The sequence below is a fragment of the Elephas maximus genome, chromosome 14 (genome assembly GCF_024166365.1).
Source record: "Elephas maximus indicus isolate mEleMax1 chromosome 14, mEleMax1 primary haplotype, whole genome shotgun sequence".
Classification (NCBI taxonomy): Eukaryota; Metazoa; Chordata; class Mammalia; order Proboscidea; family Elephantidae; genus Elephas; species Elephas maximus.
The window spans coordinates 29364731-29380278 of NC_064832.1; the positions used below are offsets into that span (position 1 = coordinate 29364731).

At 38.1% G+C, this 15548-nt stretch overlaps 1 protein-coding gene across 3 annotated transcripts in view; it reads right to left on the reverse strand.

Moving 5' to 3' along the window:
- Positions 1–944: 944 nt before the first annotated feature.
- Positions 945–15548, reverse strand: part of CDADC1 (cytidine and dCMP deaminase domain containing 1) — a 66850-nt gene continuing 52246 nt past the window's right edge. For all 3 annotated transcript variants that reach the window (XM_049853023.1, XM_049853022.1, XM_049853021.1), the window contains 2 exons: positions 4580–4640; positions 945–1333 (listed from right to left, as the gene is read on the reverse strand). In XM_049853023.1, coding sequence (XP_049708980.1) covers positions 1260–1333; positions 4580–4640 — 135 coding nt within the window. In that variant the 3' untranslated portion in view covers positions 945–1259. The remainder of the gene's footprint in view (positions 1334–4579; positions 4641–15548) is intronic.

The window sequence follows — 15548 nt, forward strand, 5'->3', positions numbered from 1 at the left end:
ATGTCACACCCCAAGCCAGAGGGCCATGGGCACTGCAATGCCCTCCCTAACCCCAGAGAAGTACAAAACAAAACACGAGGGCTCACCTTTGGACTAATTCTCTGAAAATTTCTCAGCAAGTAAAAACGAGGGGATCACAAAGAGCGATTTGGAACATAACAGCACTGACTGTAATACTTACTCTCAAGACTGTTTCTTCAGTATTCTTAGGCTTGGAAATGTTTTTAAAAGGCCTTCTTTTTTAAGGTCAAAGCCATGAGACAGTCCATGTTAATTATATGGAAGCAAAAAATAGACAGCATTTATGAATGGGATTTTAAAAAGGCTAGTTTCAATACTTCTGGCTAAAATATTTCTTCTCTGTTTTAAATTATACCCAAATTTGATGTTCATTGCTGATGTCTCAGAATAATCTGAGGGCCTATTGTGTGCCAGGCACTGTTTCTCTTGTCAAAGGCATGGAGCTGAATTTTGTTTCTTTAAAACAATCTGACTGTATTTTTAATGGGCAAGTTCAGTCCCTTTTACATCTATTGTGATTACTAAAACATTGGGTCTCTTCCTACTGTCACCCCAAATCAGAGATATAACACCCTAGTGTCCAACAAACCATTGTGATTTCTACATATCAAAAGATGTAAGAAAAATTAATAACCTTTTTAGAAATACACTTTTAAAATAGAGACCAGGTCTACCAGCTTTATTTCTATGAGTCAATCCTAATTAAGTGAATTCTGATTATTAGAATACTTTGGGTATAAACGTGACCTTTTGGTTAGCCATGCACTGACTCTTAAAAGATGGCAAGATTGTCATTTACAATCTGGCAATTTACTAACTGGCATCCTTTTAATTAACTTAATTTCTCAAAAAAGGGGCAGTAATCCTGGCTGATATGTGATCTCCAGTGAATCAGACTGTTTCCAACTGGCTAGTATGAAGTCAAAAAAAAAAAAAAAAAAAAAAATTAAGTAGAAATCAATCATCCCTACTGGTGATGACATTCTTCTCATTAAACTAATGCAACCTCATTTAGTGTAATAAAAGATGCACTACCATAATCTGGAAAACAGGCAAATAAATCTACAATAAAAATATTCTCATTAACATCATTCATTTGCTAGTAATAAATTATCTCCCTTAAAAAAACCCTTCCAATTATTCACAAAATTCACCCTTATTTTCTGAGTTAACAAGGCTGAATTTTAAAAGTGCAATAAAAATCCTTGGCGCCTTCGCTCCAAGTTAGACAGGACTTCTTAGCGGTTTCCAAGACACAGCTTCTTGTTTTGGTGCTGGTCTTCGTCCAGAGGTATGGGTCTCAGCACACCATCTAGGGTTCAAGGAGAAACATCAGGGAAACTTCACTTTAAAACATAGATATCTGTTTCAACCATAAAGGCTGTAAGATCAAAATAATTTATCTTCAAATTCTCAATGGCTGAAGAGCAGATTCTGTAACTCACTTTCAGGTAGCTGACCTTTTAAAAACTTGATTCACTAAACAGTGTATGGCCAATGATTCATAAAATTTTGGGGGGCAAAATATTATTATTGTTAGTCTGAAAGAAACAAAAATGCACCTACTTATCCTCCATAGGGAGTTCCTTGGTGGTACAGACAGTTAATGCACTCAGATGCTAAACAAAAGGTTGGAGGTTCGAGCCCACCCAGAGGTACCGTGAAATAAAGGTGAGGTGATCTACTTCTGAAAAATCAGTCACTGAAAGTCTGATGGAGCACAGTCCTACTCTGACACACATGGGGTCGCCATGAGTCAGAAATGACTTAACGGCAACTGGTTTTCTGGTTTATGGTGTTTTCTACATGGATAACCAATTCTCCAGTACCATACATTAGTGTATCCTTGCCCCTATGATCTGCAATGCCATCTCTGTCATATATAAAGTTTCCATAAATACATGGGTCTGTTTCTGGGTTCTCTGTTCTAGATCATGGTTCTATTTGTCTGTAAATCTGGGCAGGCCTCTTTGTGATTAATTACTACAATTTTTTCAAAAAGTCTTCATATTAGAGGCAAATCCGCCCAATCTTAATTTTCTTTTCCAGAAATGTACTAGTTTTTCAGGTATTATTTTATTACTAGTTACTGTCAGTTCTGATATGTATTTTCATTATCTTCTAAGAATTTTGTATACTTCCATGATTTTTTTCTTTGATGCAGAAGTTATTTAGAAGCATGTTTTTAAACCGAACCTACAGGCTTTATAAGACTAGTTTTTAAATTGCTGATTCTAACTTAATTGTTTTGTGATCAATCAGGTCTGCATAATACTGATTCTTTAAAAATTACGGAGATTTGCATTATGGACTCATATTTGGTCAATATGTAAAAATGCTTGATATGAAACATTTTCTCTGCATACTAGGTGCATGTCTATGTGGGTCCATTAAACCAAGCTTTGCATTTGTATTGTCCAAACTTGTAATATATTTACTAGTATTGTTGTCTGGCTAATATATCAATCATTGAGAATGGTGTGCTAAGATGTACAACAACTGTGGTACATTTACCTACCACAAAATAATTTGTTGTGTAGTAATTCTACTAAGTTTTACTTTATATATATATTGAGACTATATATGAGGTCCATATAACTGTAGATCTATTATAGCTTGTTGGTGGACTGAAACTTTTTCATCATGTGATGAGTCTTTATACATTCAATTCTATTTTGTCTGATTTAATACAGATACTCTGTATTTATTTGGTTAATATTTGCCTGACACTTCCTTTTACTTTCTTTTGCTTTCTTCTTTCCATGTCCTTATATTTTACATGTTTCTCTTGTCAAAGGCATGGAGCTGAATTTTGTTTCTTTAAAACCATCTGACTGTATTTTTAATGGGCAAGTTCAGTGCCTTTTACATTTATTGTGATTACTAAAACATTTGGTCCTGTTTCTAACAAATTATTTTATGCTTTCTCTTTGTCCTAATTTTTCTATTCTACTTATTGATATAAAACACTTATTAAAAAGTGCATATAAAACAGAAACTCATAGTTCAATGAGCTGTCACAAAGCAAACATACTGCTAACCATCACCCAGGTCAATAAATACAACATTGCCAGCAAGCTAGAAGCTTTTTCTTATTCCTCCCAATCACTATCCCATCTTTCCAATATCCACAGTCTTCTCTTCCTTTTCCTTAGTCACCTAGCAATAATAAATTCTGAATACAAGCCCTTTGTTGATTAGAAGTGGCAAATATCTCCTCCTATCCTATGGCTTGTGTTTGCACTTCCTTAATGGTATCTTTCGATGAACAGATGTTCTTAACTTTAATGTAGACAAATGTTTTTATGGTTAGTGCTTCTTGTATCCTTTCCATAACGATAGGGATTTATTAACTGACCTCCTCAAACACTGTAATTGAATAAACATTCTTTAACCAGGTTCATATATTTTCTTTCCTGATTAGTATTTTTCTGATAAACTTTTTAAAAGATGGAAAGATACAGTGGATATGTATTTTTTTCCAGACTATAGATAACAAATTTAGTATTTGAATAAAATAAAGCTAATTCAGACTACAGAAACATCGAGATATTCATAGAAATAATTTTTATATAGATTAATATACTTCCTGAATTTTACAAGATAATCATCACTGTTATTAATTCCAGGTGCTCCTTGGAAACTCTATGGGGCAGCTCTACTCTGTCCTATAGGGTCGCTATGAGTATGAAGAAAATTTTCCTTATTAGAGTAAACTTCCATTTACCTAGAATCCAAACAATCAGAAGATAATACAGCTAATATTTTATAGTATTGACAGTGATAACTAATGTCCAAAATGAAACACCTAAGGAATTGCAAGATCTCCCAAAGATTATATTACATCCAAACTATCTGTGCTAATATGCAGATGATAAAGCTTTGAAGACTCATTAGTCCATTTCTGGTAGCTGTGATAACTCTTAGAAACTGGTGGCACAGTGGTGAGGTTGGCTGCTAACCAAAAGGTCAGCAGTTTGAATCCACCAGGCGCTCCTTGGAAACCCTATGGACTGTTCTACTCTGTCCTATAGGATCACTATGAGTTGGAATCAACTTGATGGAAACAGCTTTGGTTTTTTGGTGATAACTTTTAGTCAAAATATCCAGAATATTTCTATTTTTGAATCATTCTGGGCAAATGTGGATTTACTCTAGTAAGCTGATATATAGCCTCATGATCTGGCCTTAAGTCCGCCTGTACTAATTATACATATTTTTCCTTTCTAATTGCCCAAGAAGCTTTCATTTTGGTATGGATGAACACTGTTTGCTGTTTCAGATAAGTGTAATTTATAAATCCAATTTGTACACGATTATTTGTATGAAACCGTAGACTCTATAGGAGTAATTACTATTCAGCCCTTTCCCTAGCACTTAGCATGCAGCAGGGACCCGAATGTTTGTGAACAAATTGCATGGCAAAAACCTAACCTGCAAAAAGAGTATGTTCCATCTATAACCACAACATTTTCCACCACCTGATCATCAAAGTTCACTATGTATCCTTCTCCTCAGCAACAAAGTTAATGTCAGTATGAAACTTGTAAATACTCACTCTCTTTCCTTTCAGGCTCATTTTGTTCAAGACCATAAGTTCCTGATGGATTCCGCTGCCACTGTAAGAGAGCACATTTTATTTATATGTTTAAAAGGATTTAGTAAACAGCATTTCATCACCTTGTTTTTAAAATACCAAAACAGCTTATAAAAAATTTTCAAAAGGAGCCAGCATGTCCATAGGAACAAAGCCCTGATAATGCCACCCTAAATGATCATGAATAACCCCTGGAATCAGAATCAATACTCTAAGAGAAGGAAGGGCCTTAATGATCCTGTATGTTCATTTTACAGGGAAGGAGTGGAAGACCAAAGAAGTGTAGTAACCTGCCCAGTGTTACACACTAATTAAAGGCAGTGATGGAATTAGAACCCAGGTTTTCTAATGTCCATGCACAGTATTATGGAATTCCCAACACAGGATATTATATCTCTAGGTCCTATTGAAGCTTATAATAACTAGAGAAAGCCTAGATATTAAAGAACGAAAATATAACCAAGATTACTTTGCCTTTTAATATAGTGAAAGCCAGAACTCAACAGGACTGCCTTGTTTTTCTGGGTCTCGCAAGTTTTCTGCCTTTGACAGGGTGCAGTCTTTCCATTTTTCTATTGCTCTCTATTAGTGGAAATTATTTGAGTTTTCCCTTTTCTGACTTACACAGGTTCAGACTTTCGCAGATTTTACTGTATATGTCATACCATATACTTATATCCTATCATGTTATACAGTTCCTCTGATTATAATTTTCCATCTCAATCATTTGGAAAGAAAAAGGGAAGCCAGAAGATTCTCAGATGTTACATATAGTACTGGAGGAGGAGTAAATAAGAAAACATGAGTGTAACGATGATCTCATAGCACAGCCCTTCCTTTCCAACCCAGGTAGAAATTCCCTTCATTAGTTGATTACTAATGACTTAGCCAAAAGGGCCTGGTACCATCCCCAGAAAGATACAATTACGTGCATATTAACTGGGAGCCCCTTCCATCAGCATCAATTAGTTAATCAGATTAATTAGTTAATATATTGGGCCTTAAGGATGAGATTCAAGATAAGCATTTTACCATGTAGCTAAAAATCCTGGGAAAGGGCGGGTGTCTAGAGCCAGCTAGTCACTATAGAAACGGGATGACCAGGGCTGGTGCTACAAAAAAGAAGAGGGCTTATAAGGGGGAAAAAGTTATATAAGAAATTTAAAAAACAAAGCACGTTTCAAAACATGCCAAACCACTAAAATCCAATAATTTGGGCAGACAAAATGAAAGTCAATAATTCTGAATTTCAGAACTAAAAACCATTTGAGGGTAAAAAAAATATAGTGTGTATATATATATATATACACACACACATATATAAAAAAATATTTTAAAGTTATTTCTCTACATCCCTATTTCTCAAGCTTAATGTCATGTAAACTCCCTTAGGAGCCCTGGTGGCACAATGGTTAAGCGCTCGGCTGTTAACCAAAGGTCAGTGGTTCAAACTCACCAACCGCTCTGCAATAGAAAAGACCTGATGATCTGCTCCCATAAGGATTTCAGCCTAGGAAACCCTAGATACTTCTCAATCTTGTTTTCTGCCTCTACAGTGCTTACATCTACAAAATATAATCAATCATTAGTGGCATTTATCAATACACAACCATCAAAGTGACATGTGTCAGAATTCCCAGGAGTAGGGGAAGGCATTATGTAATCTGAAGTCTCCTTCTCCTCCTACTCCTTATAAGCCTTGAATCGAGAATCATTAAATGTGACATATGAAACTCAATAAAAATTAGAAGAAAATACACCTCCAAATAAGGAAAGCTCCTAAGCATAAAAACAATGGGAGATATTAAAAAGGATCAATAGACTTGACCACATAAAATATAAAATTTCAGTATATCGAAAATTAAATAACAGTGGAAGACTGAAAGCCTTCCCCTTGAGAATGGGAATGAGACAAGGATGCCCACTATCACTACTTTTATTCAATATTGTACTGGAAGGCCTGGCCAGAGCAGTAAGGCAAGAAAGGGAGATAAAGGGTATTCGAATTGGAAAGGAAGTAGTAAAACTATCTCTATTCACAAATGACACGGTCCTATAAACAGAAAATTCCAAAGAGTCCACAAGAAAGCTACAGGATCTAATAGAAAGATTCAGCAAAATGGCAGGATACAAGATTGACACACGAAAATCAGCTGGGTCCCTTTACACTAACAAGGAGAACTCTGAAAAGGGAATCAAGAAAACAATACCATTTATAATAGCCTCCAAAGGGATAAAATATTTCAGAATAAACCTAACCAGGGATGTAAAAGACCTATACAATGAAAACTTTAAAACATTACAGCAAGCGGCGAGGCCAAGATGGCGGACTAGGTAGACTCTACCTCGGATCCCTCTTGCAACAAAGACTCGGAAAAACAAGTGAATCGATCAAATACATAACAATCTACGAACCCTGAACAACAAACACAGATTTAGAGACAGAAAACGAACAAACACCGGGACGCAGCGATTGTTTTCAGAGCCTGGAGCCAGTGTCCCAGTCAGGTAACCTTTGGCGCCCGATTTAGGGCAGGGCCTGGGGGGCTGATGGCGCAAACAAGGGGCGCAGCCCTACCCCCCTGAATTCACCCCGGGAGGGGGCCCAGCCAGTCCACGCGGTCGGCCTGGGGACGCAGCCGGTGGGAGAAGTCCCCCGGAGACAGTGACTGGTCTTCGAGCTGGGAGAGCCGCGTCCCAGCCGGGGAATCTTGCGGCGGGGCTTTTGACTGGGCGCTATCACGGCGCAAGCACAGAGAGCTGCTCCACTCCCCTGAACTCACCCCGGGAGGGGGCCCAGCCGTTCGCAGGAGCGGCGCAGCGACGCGGCTGGCGGGATGAGAAGCCCCCGGGAGGCAGCGACTGATTTTGGAGTCGGGAGTGCACCGTCCCAGCAGGGGTACCTTGACGCTGGGCGTGGGACTGGCAGCGGAGGATCTGACCACGGCTTCAGTGGGCCAGATCCCCGGGGGCAATCTCCACACAGCCAGCACACATAGGCCACATGCCCCTCGGGAATCTCAGATAAAACAGTCATTCCAAGCAAGACAAGCAACTCTGGCTATATTCTGAGGTGCTACTCTCCTATCTCTCTGATCCCTCCCCCACGCTCCCCAGGCGGCTTCATTAACATTGGAATTTCCTGAGCCAGAGGGAGAACGGCTCCGGCTCCGCGGCAGCTTTGCTTCCCCCCCCCCCTTTTTCTTTTTCTTTTCGTCTTTTCCTAACCCACTTTTCCGGCCTGAGAGAAAGAAACACAAAAAACCCAGGGACCAAAAATCCACCCCTAATTGGACTAAACACACAGAAACAGCTACAGCCAAGCATATATGATCCAAATCTCAGACTTTCATCCTTACAGGGAACAAGGTGGTGGTTATAAGCCAAAGGCAGTTCTCATATGGATCTGACTGCATTTTTTTTTAGCGGATTTTCTGGAAAAACTAGTTTCCCAGTGATGGCTCGGAGACAGCAGTCCATATCAAACCACATAAAGAAGCAGAACATGACAGCTTCTACAACACCCCAAACAAAAGAATCAAAATCTTTCCCAAATGAAGATACAATTCTGGAATTATCAGATACAGAATATAAAAAACTAATTTACAGAATGCTTCAAGACATCACAAACGAAATAAGGCAAACTGCAGAAAAATCCAAGGAACACACTGATAAAACAGTTGAAGAACTCAAAAAGATTATTCAAGAATATAGAGGAAAAATTAATAAGTTGCAAGAATCCATAGAGAGACAGCATGTAGAAATCCAAAAGATTAACAATAAAATTACAGAATTAGACAACGCAATAGGAAGTCAGAGGAGCAGACTCGAGCAATTAGAATGCAGAGTGGGAGATCTAGAGGACCAGGGAATTGACACCAATATAGCTGAAAAAAAAATCAGATAAAAGAATTAAAAAAAATGAAGAAACCCTAAGAATCATGTGGGACTCTATCAAGAAGGATAACTTGCGAGTGATTGGAGTCCCAGAACAGGGAGGGGGGACAGAAAACACAGAGAAAATAGTTGAAGAACTCCTGACAGAAAACCTCCCTGACATCATGAAAGACGAAAGGATATCTATCCAAGATGCTCATCGAACCCCATTTAAGATTGATCCAAAAAGAAAAACACCAAGACATATTATCATCAAACTTGCCAAAACCAAAGATAAACAGAAAATTTTAAAAGCAGCCAGAGAGAAAACAAAGGTTTCCTTCAAGGGAGAATCAATAAGTTCAGACTCCTCAGCAGAAACCATGCAGGCAAGAAGGGAATGGGACGACGTATACAGAGCACTGAAGGAGAAAAACTGCCAGCCAAGAGTCATATATCCAGCAAAACTCTCTCTCAAATATGAAGGCGAAATTAAGATATTTACAGATCAACACAAGTCTAGAGAATTTGCAAAAACCAAACCAAAGCTACAAGAAATACTAAAGGATATTATTTGGTCAGAAAACCAATAACGTCAGATACCAGCACAACACAAGGTCACAAAACAGAACATCCTGATATCAACTCAAATAGGGAAACCACAAAAACAAATTAAGATTAATTAAAAAAAAAAAGCTCATAACAGGGAATCACTGAAGTCAATATGTAAAAGATCACAATAATCAAAAAGAGGGACTAAATACTGGAGGCACAGAGCTGCCATATGGAGAGTGATACAAGGCAATATAGAACAATACAAGTTAGGTTTTTACTTAGAAATAGGGGTAAATAATAAGGTAACCACAAAGAGGTATAACAACTCCGTAACTCAAGATAAAAGCCAAGAAAAACGTAACGACTCAATAAACATAAAGTCAAACACTACGAAAATGAGGATCTCACAATTTACTAAGAAAAACATCTCAGCACAAAAAAGTATGTGGAAAAATGAAATTGTCAACAACACACATAAAAAGGCATCAAAATGATAACACTAAACACTTATTTATCTATAATTACGCTGAATGTAAATGGACTAAATGCACCAATAAAAAGACAGAGAGTCTCGGACTGGATAAAAAAACACGATCCAACTATATGCTGCCTACAAGAGACACACCTTAGACTTAGAGACACAAACTAAAACTCAAAGGATGGAAAAAAATATATCAAGCAAACAACAAGCAAAAAAGGAGTAGCAATATTAATTTCTGACAAAATAGACTTTAGACTTAAATCCACCACAAAGGATAAAGAAGGACACTACATAATGATAAAAGGGACAATTGATCAGGAAGACATAACCATATTAAATATTTACGCACCCAATGACAGGGCTGCGAGATACATAAATCAAATTTTAACAGAACTGAAAAGTGAGATAGACACCTCCACAATTATACTAGGAGACTTCAACACACCCCTTTCGGAGAAGGACAGGACATCCAGTAAGAAGCTCAATAGAGACACGGAAGACCTAATTACAACAATCAACCAACTTGACCTCATTGACTTATACAGAACTCTCCACCCACCTGCTGCAAAGTATACTTTTTTTTCTAGCGCACATGGAACATTCTTTAGAATAGACCACATATTAGGTCATAAAACAAACCTTTGCAGAATCCAAAACATCAAAATATTACAAAGCATCTTCTCAGATCACAAGGCAATAAAACTAGAAATCAATAACAGAAAAACTAGGGAAAAGAAATCAAATACTTGGAAACTGAACAATACTCTGCTGAAAAAAGACTGGGTTATAGAAGACATCAAGGAGGGAATAAGGAAATTCAGAGAATGCAACGAGAATGAAAATACTGCCTATCAAAACCTCTGGGACACAGCAAAAGCAGTGCTCAGAGGCCAGTTTATATCGATAAATGCACACATACAAAAAGAAGAGCGAAAATCAGAGAACTGTCCCTACAACTTGAACAAATAGAAAGTGAGCAACAAAAGAATCCATCAGGCACCAGAAGAAAACAATTAATAAAAATTAGAGCTGAACTAAATGAATTAGAGAACAGAAAAACAATTGAAAGAATTAACAAAGCCAAAAGCTGGTTCTTTGAAAAAATTAACAAAATTGATAAACCATTGGCCAGACTGACTAAAGAAATACAGGAAAGGAAACAAATAACCCAAATAAGAAATGAGAAGGACCACATCACAACAGAACCAAATGAAATTAAAAGAATCATTTCAGATTACTACGAAAAATTGTACTCTAACAAATTTGCAAACCTAGAAGAAATGGATGAATTCCTAGAAACACACTACCTACCTAAACTAACACAATCAGAAGCAGAACAACTAAATAGACCCATAACAAAAAAAGAGATTGAAACGGTAATCAAAAAACTCCCAACAAAAAAAAGCCCTGGCCTGGACGGCTTCACTGCAGAGTTCTACCAAACTTTCAGAGAAGAGTTAACACCATTACTATTGAAGGTATTTCAAAGCATAGAAAATGACGGAATACTACCCAACTCATTCTATGAAGCCACCATCTCCCTGATACCAAAACCAAGTAAAGACATTGCAAAAAAAGAAAATTACAGACCTATATCCCTCATGAACATAGATGCAAAAATCCTCAACAAAATTCTAGCCAATAGAATTCAACAACATATCAAAAAAATAATTCACCACGATCAAGTGGGATTTATACCAGGTATGCAAGGCTGGTTTAATATCAGAAAAACCATTAATGTAATCCACCACATAAATAAAACAAAAGACAAAAACCACATGATCTTATCAACTGATGCAGAAAAGGCGTTTGACAAAGTCCAACACCCATTTATGATAAAAACTCTCACCAAAATAGGAATTGAAGGAAAATTCCTCAACATAATAAAGGGCATCTATGCAAAGCCAACAGCCAACATCACTCTAAATGGAGAGAACCTGAAAGCATTTCCCTTGAGAACGGGAACCAGACAAGGATGCCCTTTATCACTGCTCTTATTCAACATCGTGCTGGAAGTCCTAGCCAGGGCAATTAGGCTAGACAAAGAAATAAAAGGCATCCGGATTGGCAAGGAGGAAGTAAAATTATCTCTATTTGCAGATGACATGATCTTACACACAGAAAACCCTAAGGAATCCTCCAGAAAACTACTGAAACAAATAGAAGAGTTTGGCAGAGTCTCAGGTTATAAAATAAACATACAAAAATCACTTGGATTCCTCTACATCAACAAAAAGAACATCGAAGAGGAAATAACCAAATCAATACCATTCACAGTAGCCCCCAAGAAGATAAAATACTTAGGAATAAATCTTACCAAGGATGTAAAAAACCTATACAAAGAAAACTACAAAGCTCTACTACAAGAAATTCAAAAGGACTTACTTAAGTGGAAAAACATACCTTGCTCATGGATAGGAAGACTTAACATAGTAAAAATGTCTATTCTACCAAAAGCCATCTATACATACAATGCACTTCCGATCCAAATTCCAATGTCATTTTTTAAGGTGATAGAGAAACAAATCACCAATTTCATATGGAAGAGAAAGAAGCCTCAGATAAGCAAGCATTACTGAAAAAGAAGAAGAAAGTGGGAGGCCTCACTCTACCTGATTTCAGACGCTATTATACAGCCACAGTAGTCAAAACAGCCTGGTACTGGTACAACAACAGGCACATAGACCAATGGAACAGAATTGAGAACCCAGATATAAATCCATCCACGTATGAGCAGCTGATATTTGACAAAGGCCCAGTGTCAGTTAATTGGGGAAAAATAGTCTTTTTAACAAATGGTGCTGGCATAACTGGATATCCATTTGCAAAAAAATGAAACAGGACCCATACCTCACACCATGCACAAAAACTAACTCCAAGTGGATCAAAGACCTAAACATAAAGACTAAAACGATAAAGATCATGGAAGAAAAAATAGGGACAACCCTAGGAGCCCTAATACAAGGCATAAACAGAATACAAAACATTACCAAAAATGACAAAGAGAAACCAGATAACTGGGAGCTCCTAAAAATCAAACACCTATGCTCATCTAAAGACTTCACCAAAACAGTAAAAAGACCACCTACAGACTGGGAAAGAATTTTCAGCTATGACATCTCTGACCAGCGCCTGATCTCTAAAATCTACATGATTCTGTCAAAACTCAACCACAAAAAGACAAACAACCCAATCAAGAAGTGGGCAAAGGATATGAACACACACTTCACTAAAGAAGATATTCAGGCAGCTAACAGATACATGAGAAAACGCTCTCTATCATTAGCCATTAGAGAAATGCAGATTAAAACTACGATGAGATTCCATCTCACTCCAACAAGGCTGGCATTAATCCAAAAAACACAAAATAATAAATGTTGGAGAGGCTGCGGAGATTGGAACTCTTATACACTGCTGGTGGGAATGTCAAATGGTACAACCACTTTGGAAATCTATCTGGCGTTATCTTAAACAGTTAGAAATAGAACTACCATACAAACCAGAAATCCCACTCCTCGGAATATACCCTAGAGAAATAAGAGCCTTCACACAAACAGATATATGCACACCCATGTTTATTGCAGCTCTGTTTACAATAGCAAAAAGCTGGAAGCAACCAAGGTGTCCATCCACGAATGAATGGGTAAATAAATTGTGGTATATTCACACAATGGAATACCACACATCGATAAAGAACAGTGACGAATCTGTCAAACATTTCATAACATGGAGGAACCTGGAAGGCATTATGCTGAGCGAAATGAGTCAGAGGCAAAAGGACAAATATTGTATAAGACCACTAGTATAAGATCTTGAGAAATAGTATAAACTGAGAAGAACACATACTTTTGTGGTTACGAGAGGGGGGAGGGAGGGATGGAGGGAGAGGGTTTTTTTTACTGATTAATTAGCTGAAAAGAGCTGCTTTAGGTGAAGGGAAGGACAACACTCAATACATGGAAGGTCAGCTCAACTGGACTGGACTGGACCAAAAGCAAAGAAGCTTCCAGGATAAACTGAATACTTCAAAGGTCAGTGGAGCAAGGGCGGGGGTTTGGAAACCATGGTTTAAGGGGACTTCTAAGTCAATTGGCAAAATAATTCTATTATGAAAACATTCTGCATCCCACTTTGAAATGTGGCGTCTGGGGTTTTAAAAGCTAACAAGCGGCCATCTAAAATGCATCAACTGGTCTCAACCCACCTGGAGCAAAGGAGAATGAAGAAGACCAAGGTCACACGACAACTAAGAGCCCAAGAGACAGAGAGGGCCACATGAACCAGAGATCTACATTATTCTGAGAACAGAAGAACTAGTTGGTGCCCGGCCACAATCGATGACTGCCCTGACAGGGAGCACAAAAGAGAACCCCTGAGGGAGCAGGAGATAAGTGGGATGCAGACCCCAAATTCTCATAAAAAGACCATACTTAATGGTCTGGATGTGACTATAGGAATCCCGGCGGTCATGGTCCCCAAACCTTCTGTTGGCACAGGACGGGAACCATCCCCGAAGACAATTCATCAGACATGAAAGGGACTGGACAGTGGGTGGGAGAGAGATGCTGATGAAGAGTGAGCTAATAATATCAGGTGGACACTTGAGACTGCGTTGGCATGTCCTGTCTGGAAGGGGGATGGGAGGATAGAGAGAGTTGGAGGCTGCCAAAGTTTTCACGAAAGGAGAGACTGGAAGGGCTGACTCATTAGGGGGAGAGCAAGTGGGAGTAAGGAGTAAGATGTATATTAACTTATATGTGACAGACTGACTTGATTTGTAAACGTTCACTTGAAGCTCAATAAAAGTTAATAAAAAAAAAACAAAAAAACATTACAGCAAGAAACTAAAAGGGACCTACATAAATGGAAGAATATTCTATGCTCATGGATTGGAAGATTTAACATTGTGAAAATGTCAATACTACCCAAAGCAATCTATAGATATAATGCAATCTCCATCCAAATTCCAACACTGTTCTTTACTGAAATAGAAAAGCTAATCACCAACTTTACACTGAAAGGAAAGAGGCCCTGAATAGCCTAAGCAATATTGAAGACAACACCACAGAAGTAAATCCTTACAACCTATGGACAGCTGATTTTCTACAAGGGGTCAAAGTCCATTCAATACCCCGAAAATGTCGGATCACACCCCTCCCGTACTAATAAACCCACTAGCTCTTAGCCTAATCCTAACAACACTACTCGCAGGAACACTAATTACCATAATAAGCTCCCATTGACTAATAGCCTGAATAGGACTAGAAATGAACATACTTACTATAATTCCTATTCTAATAAAGACAACCAATCCACGATCCACAGAAGCCGCCACAAAGTACTTTATAACCCAAGCCATAGCGTCCATAATACTTATAATAGCTTGGAAAAAACCCATTGTCGTCGAGTCAATTCTGACTCAGCAACCCTATAGGACGGATTAGAACTGCCCCATAGGTTTTCCAAGGAGCAGCTGGTAGATTCAAACTGCTGACCTTTTGGTTAGCAGCCAAGCTCTTAACCACTATACCTACCACCAGGGTTCTGGGGAAGAAACAGTCTCTTTAATTTCATTACCATTGGCATAAACAGTATGCCAGCCAATTTTTATACCTCTGGACCTCAGAGGTATGGCTTTATTCCAGTTATAATGCATTTAGTGTCAGAGTGGGTTCCTTTTGAAATGCGTGAAGCTCAGAAGACCAGAATTGGAGCCTCATTGTTGTGTAGGTTGAGCATTCTATTAGGTGATGCTTCCTGGATGTGTTAGTTTAATAAACTTTTACCTTTTTTCCTTTATTTCTGTGAGGGAAGGCTTGCAAACATAATTATGACTTTCCTGGGTGATAGTTAGGGAGCCCTGATGAACTTGTTTTGGTTTTTCTATGTCATATTTGGAAAACCAGAAGTTCCCCGTGTAACCCAATGGAAAGGGGCCAGCAATAAATTATCTACCTACTTCTCAGTGGCATACTGTCATGCCATGGATCAGTGGCACCAAAGTGCCACTCACCTCAA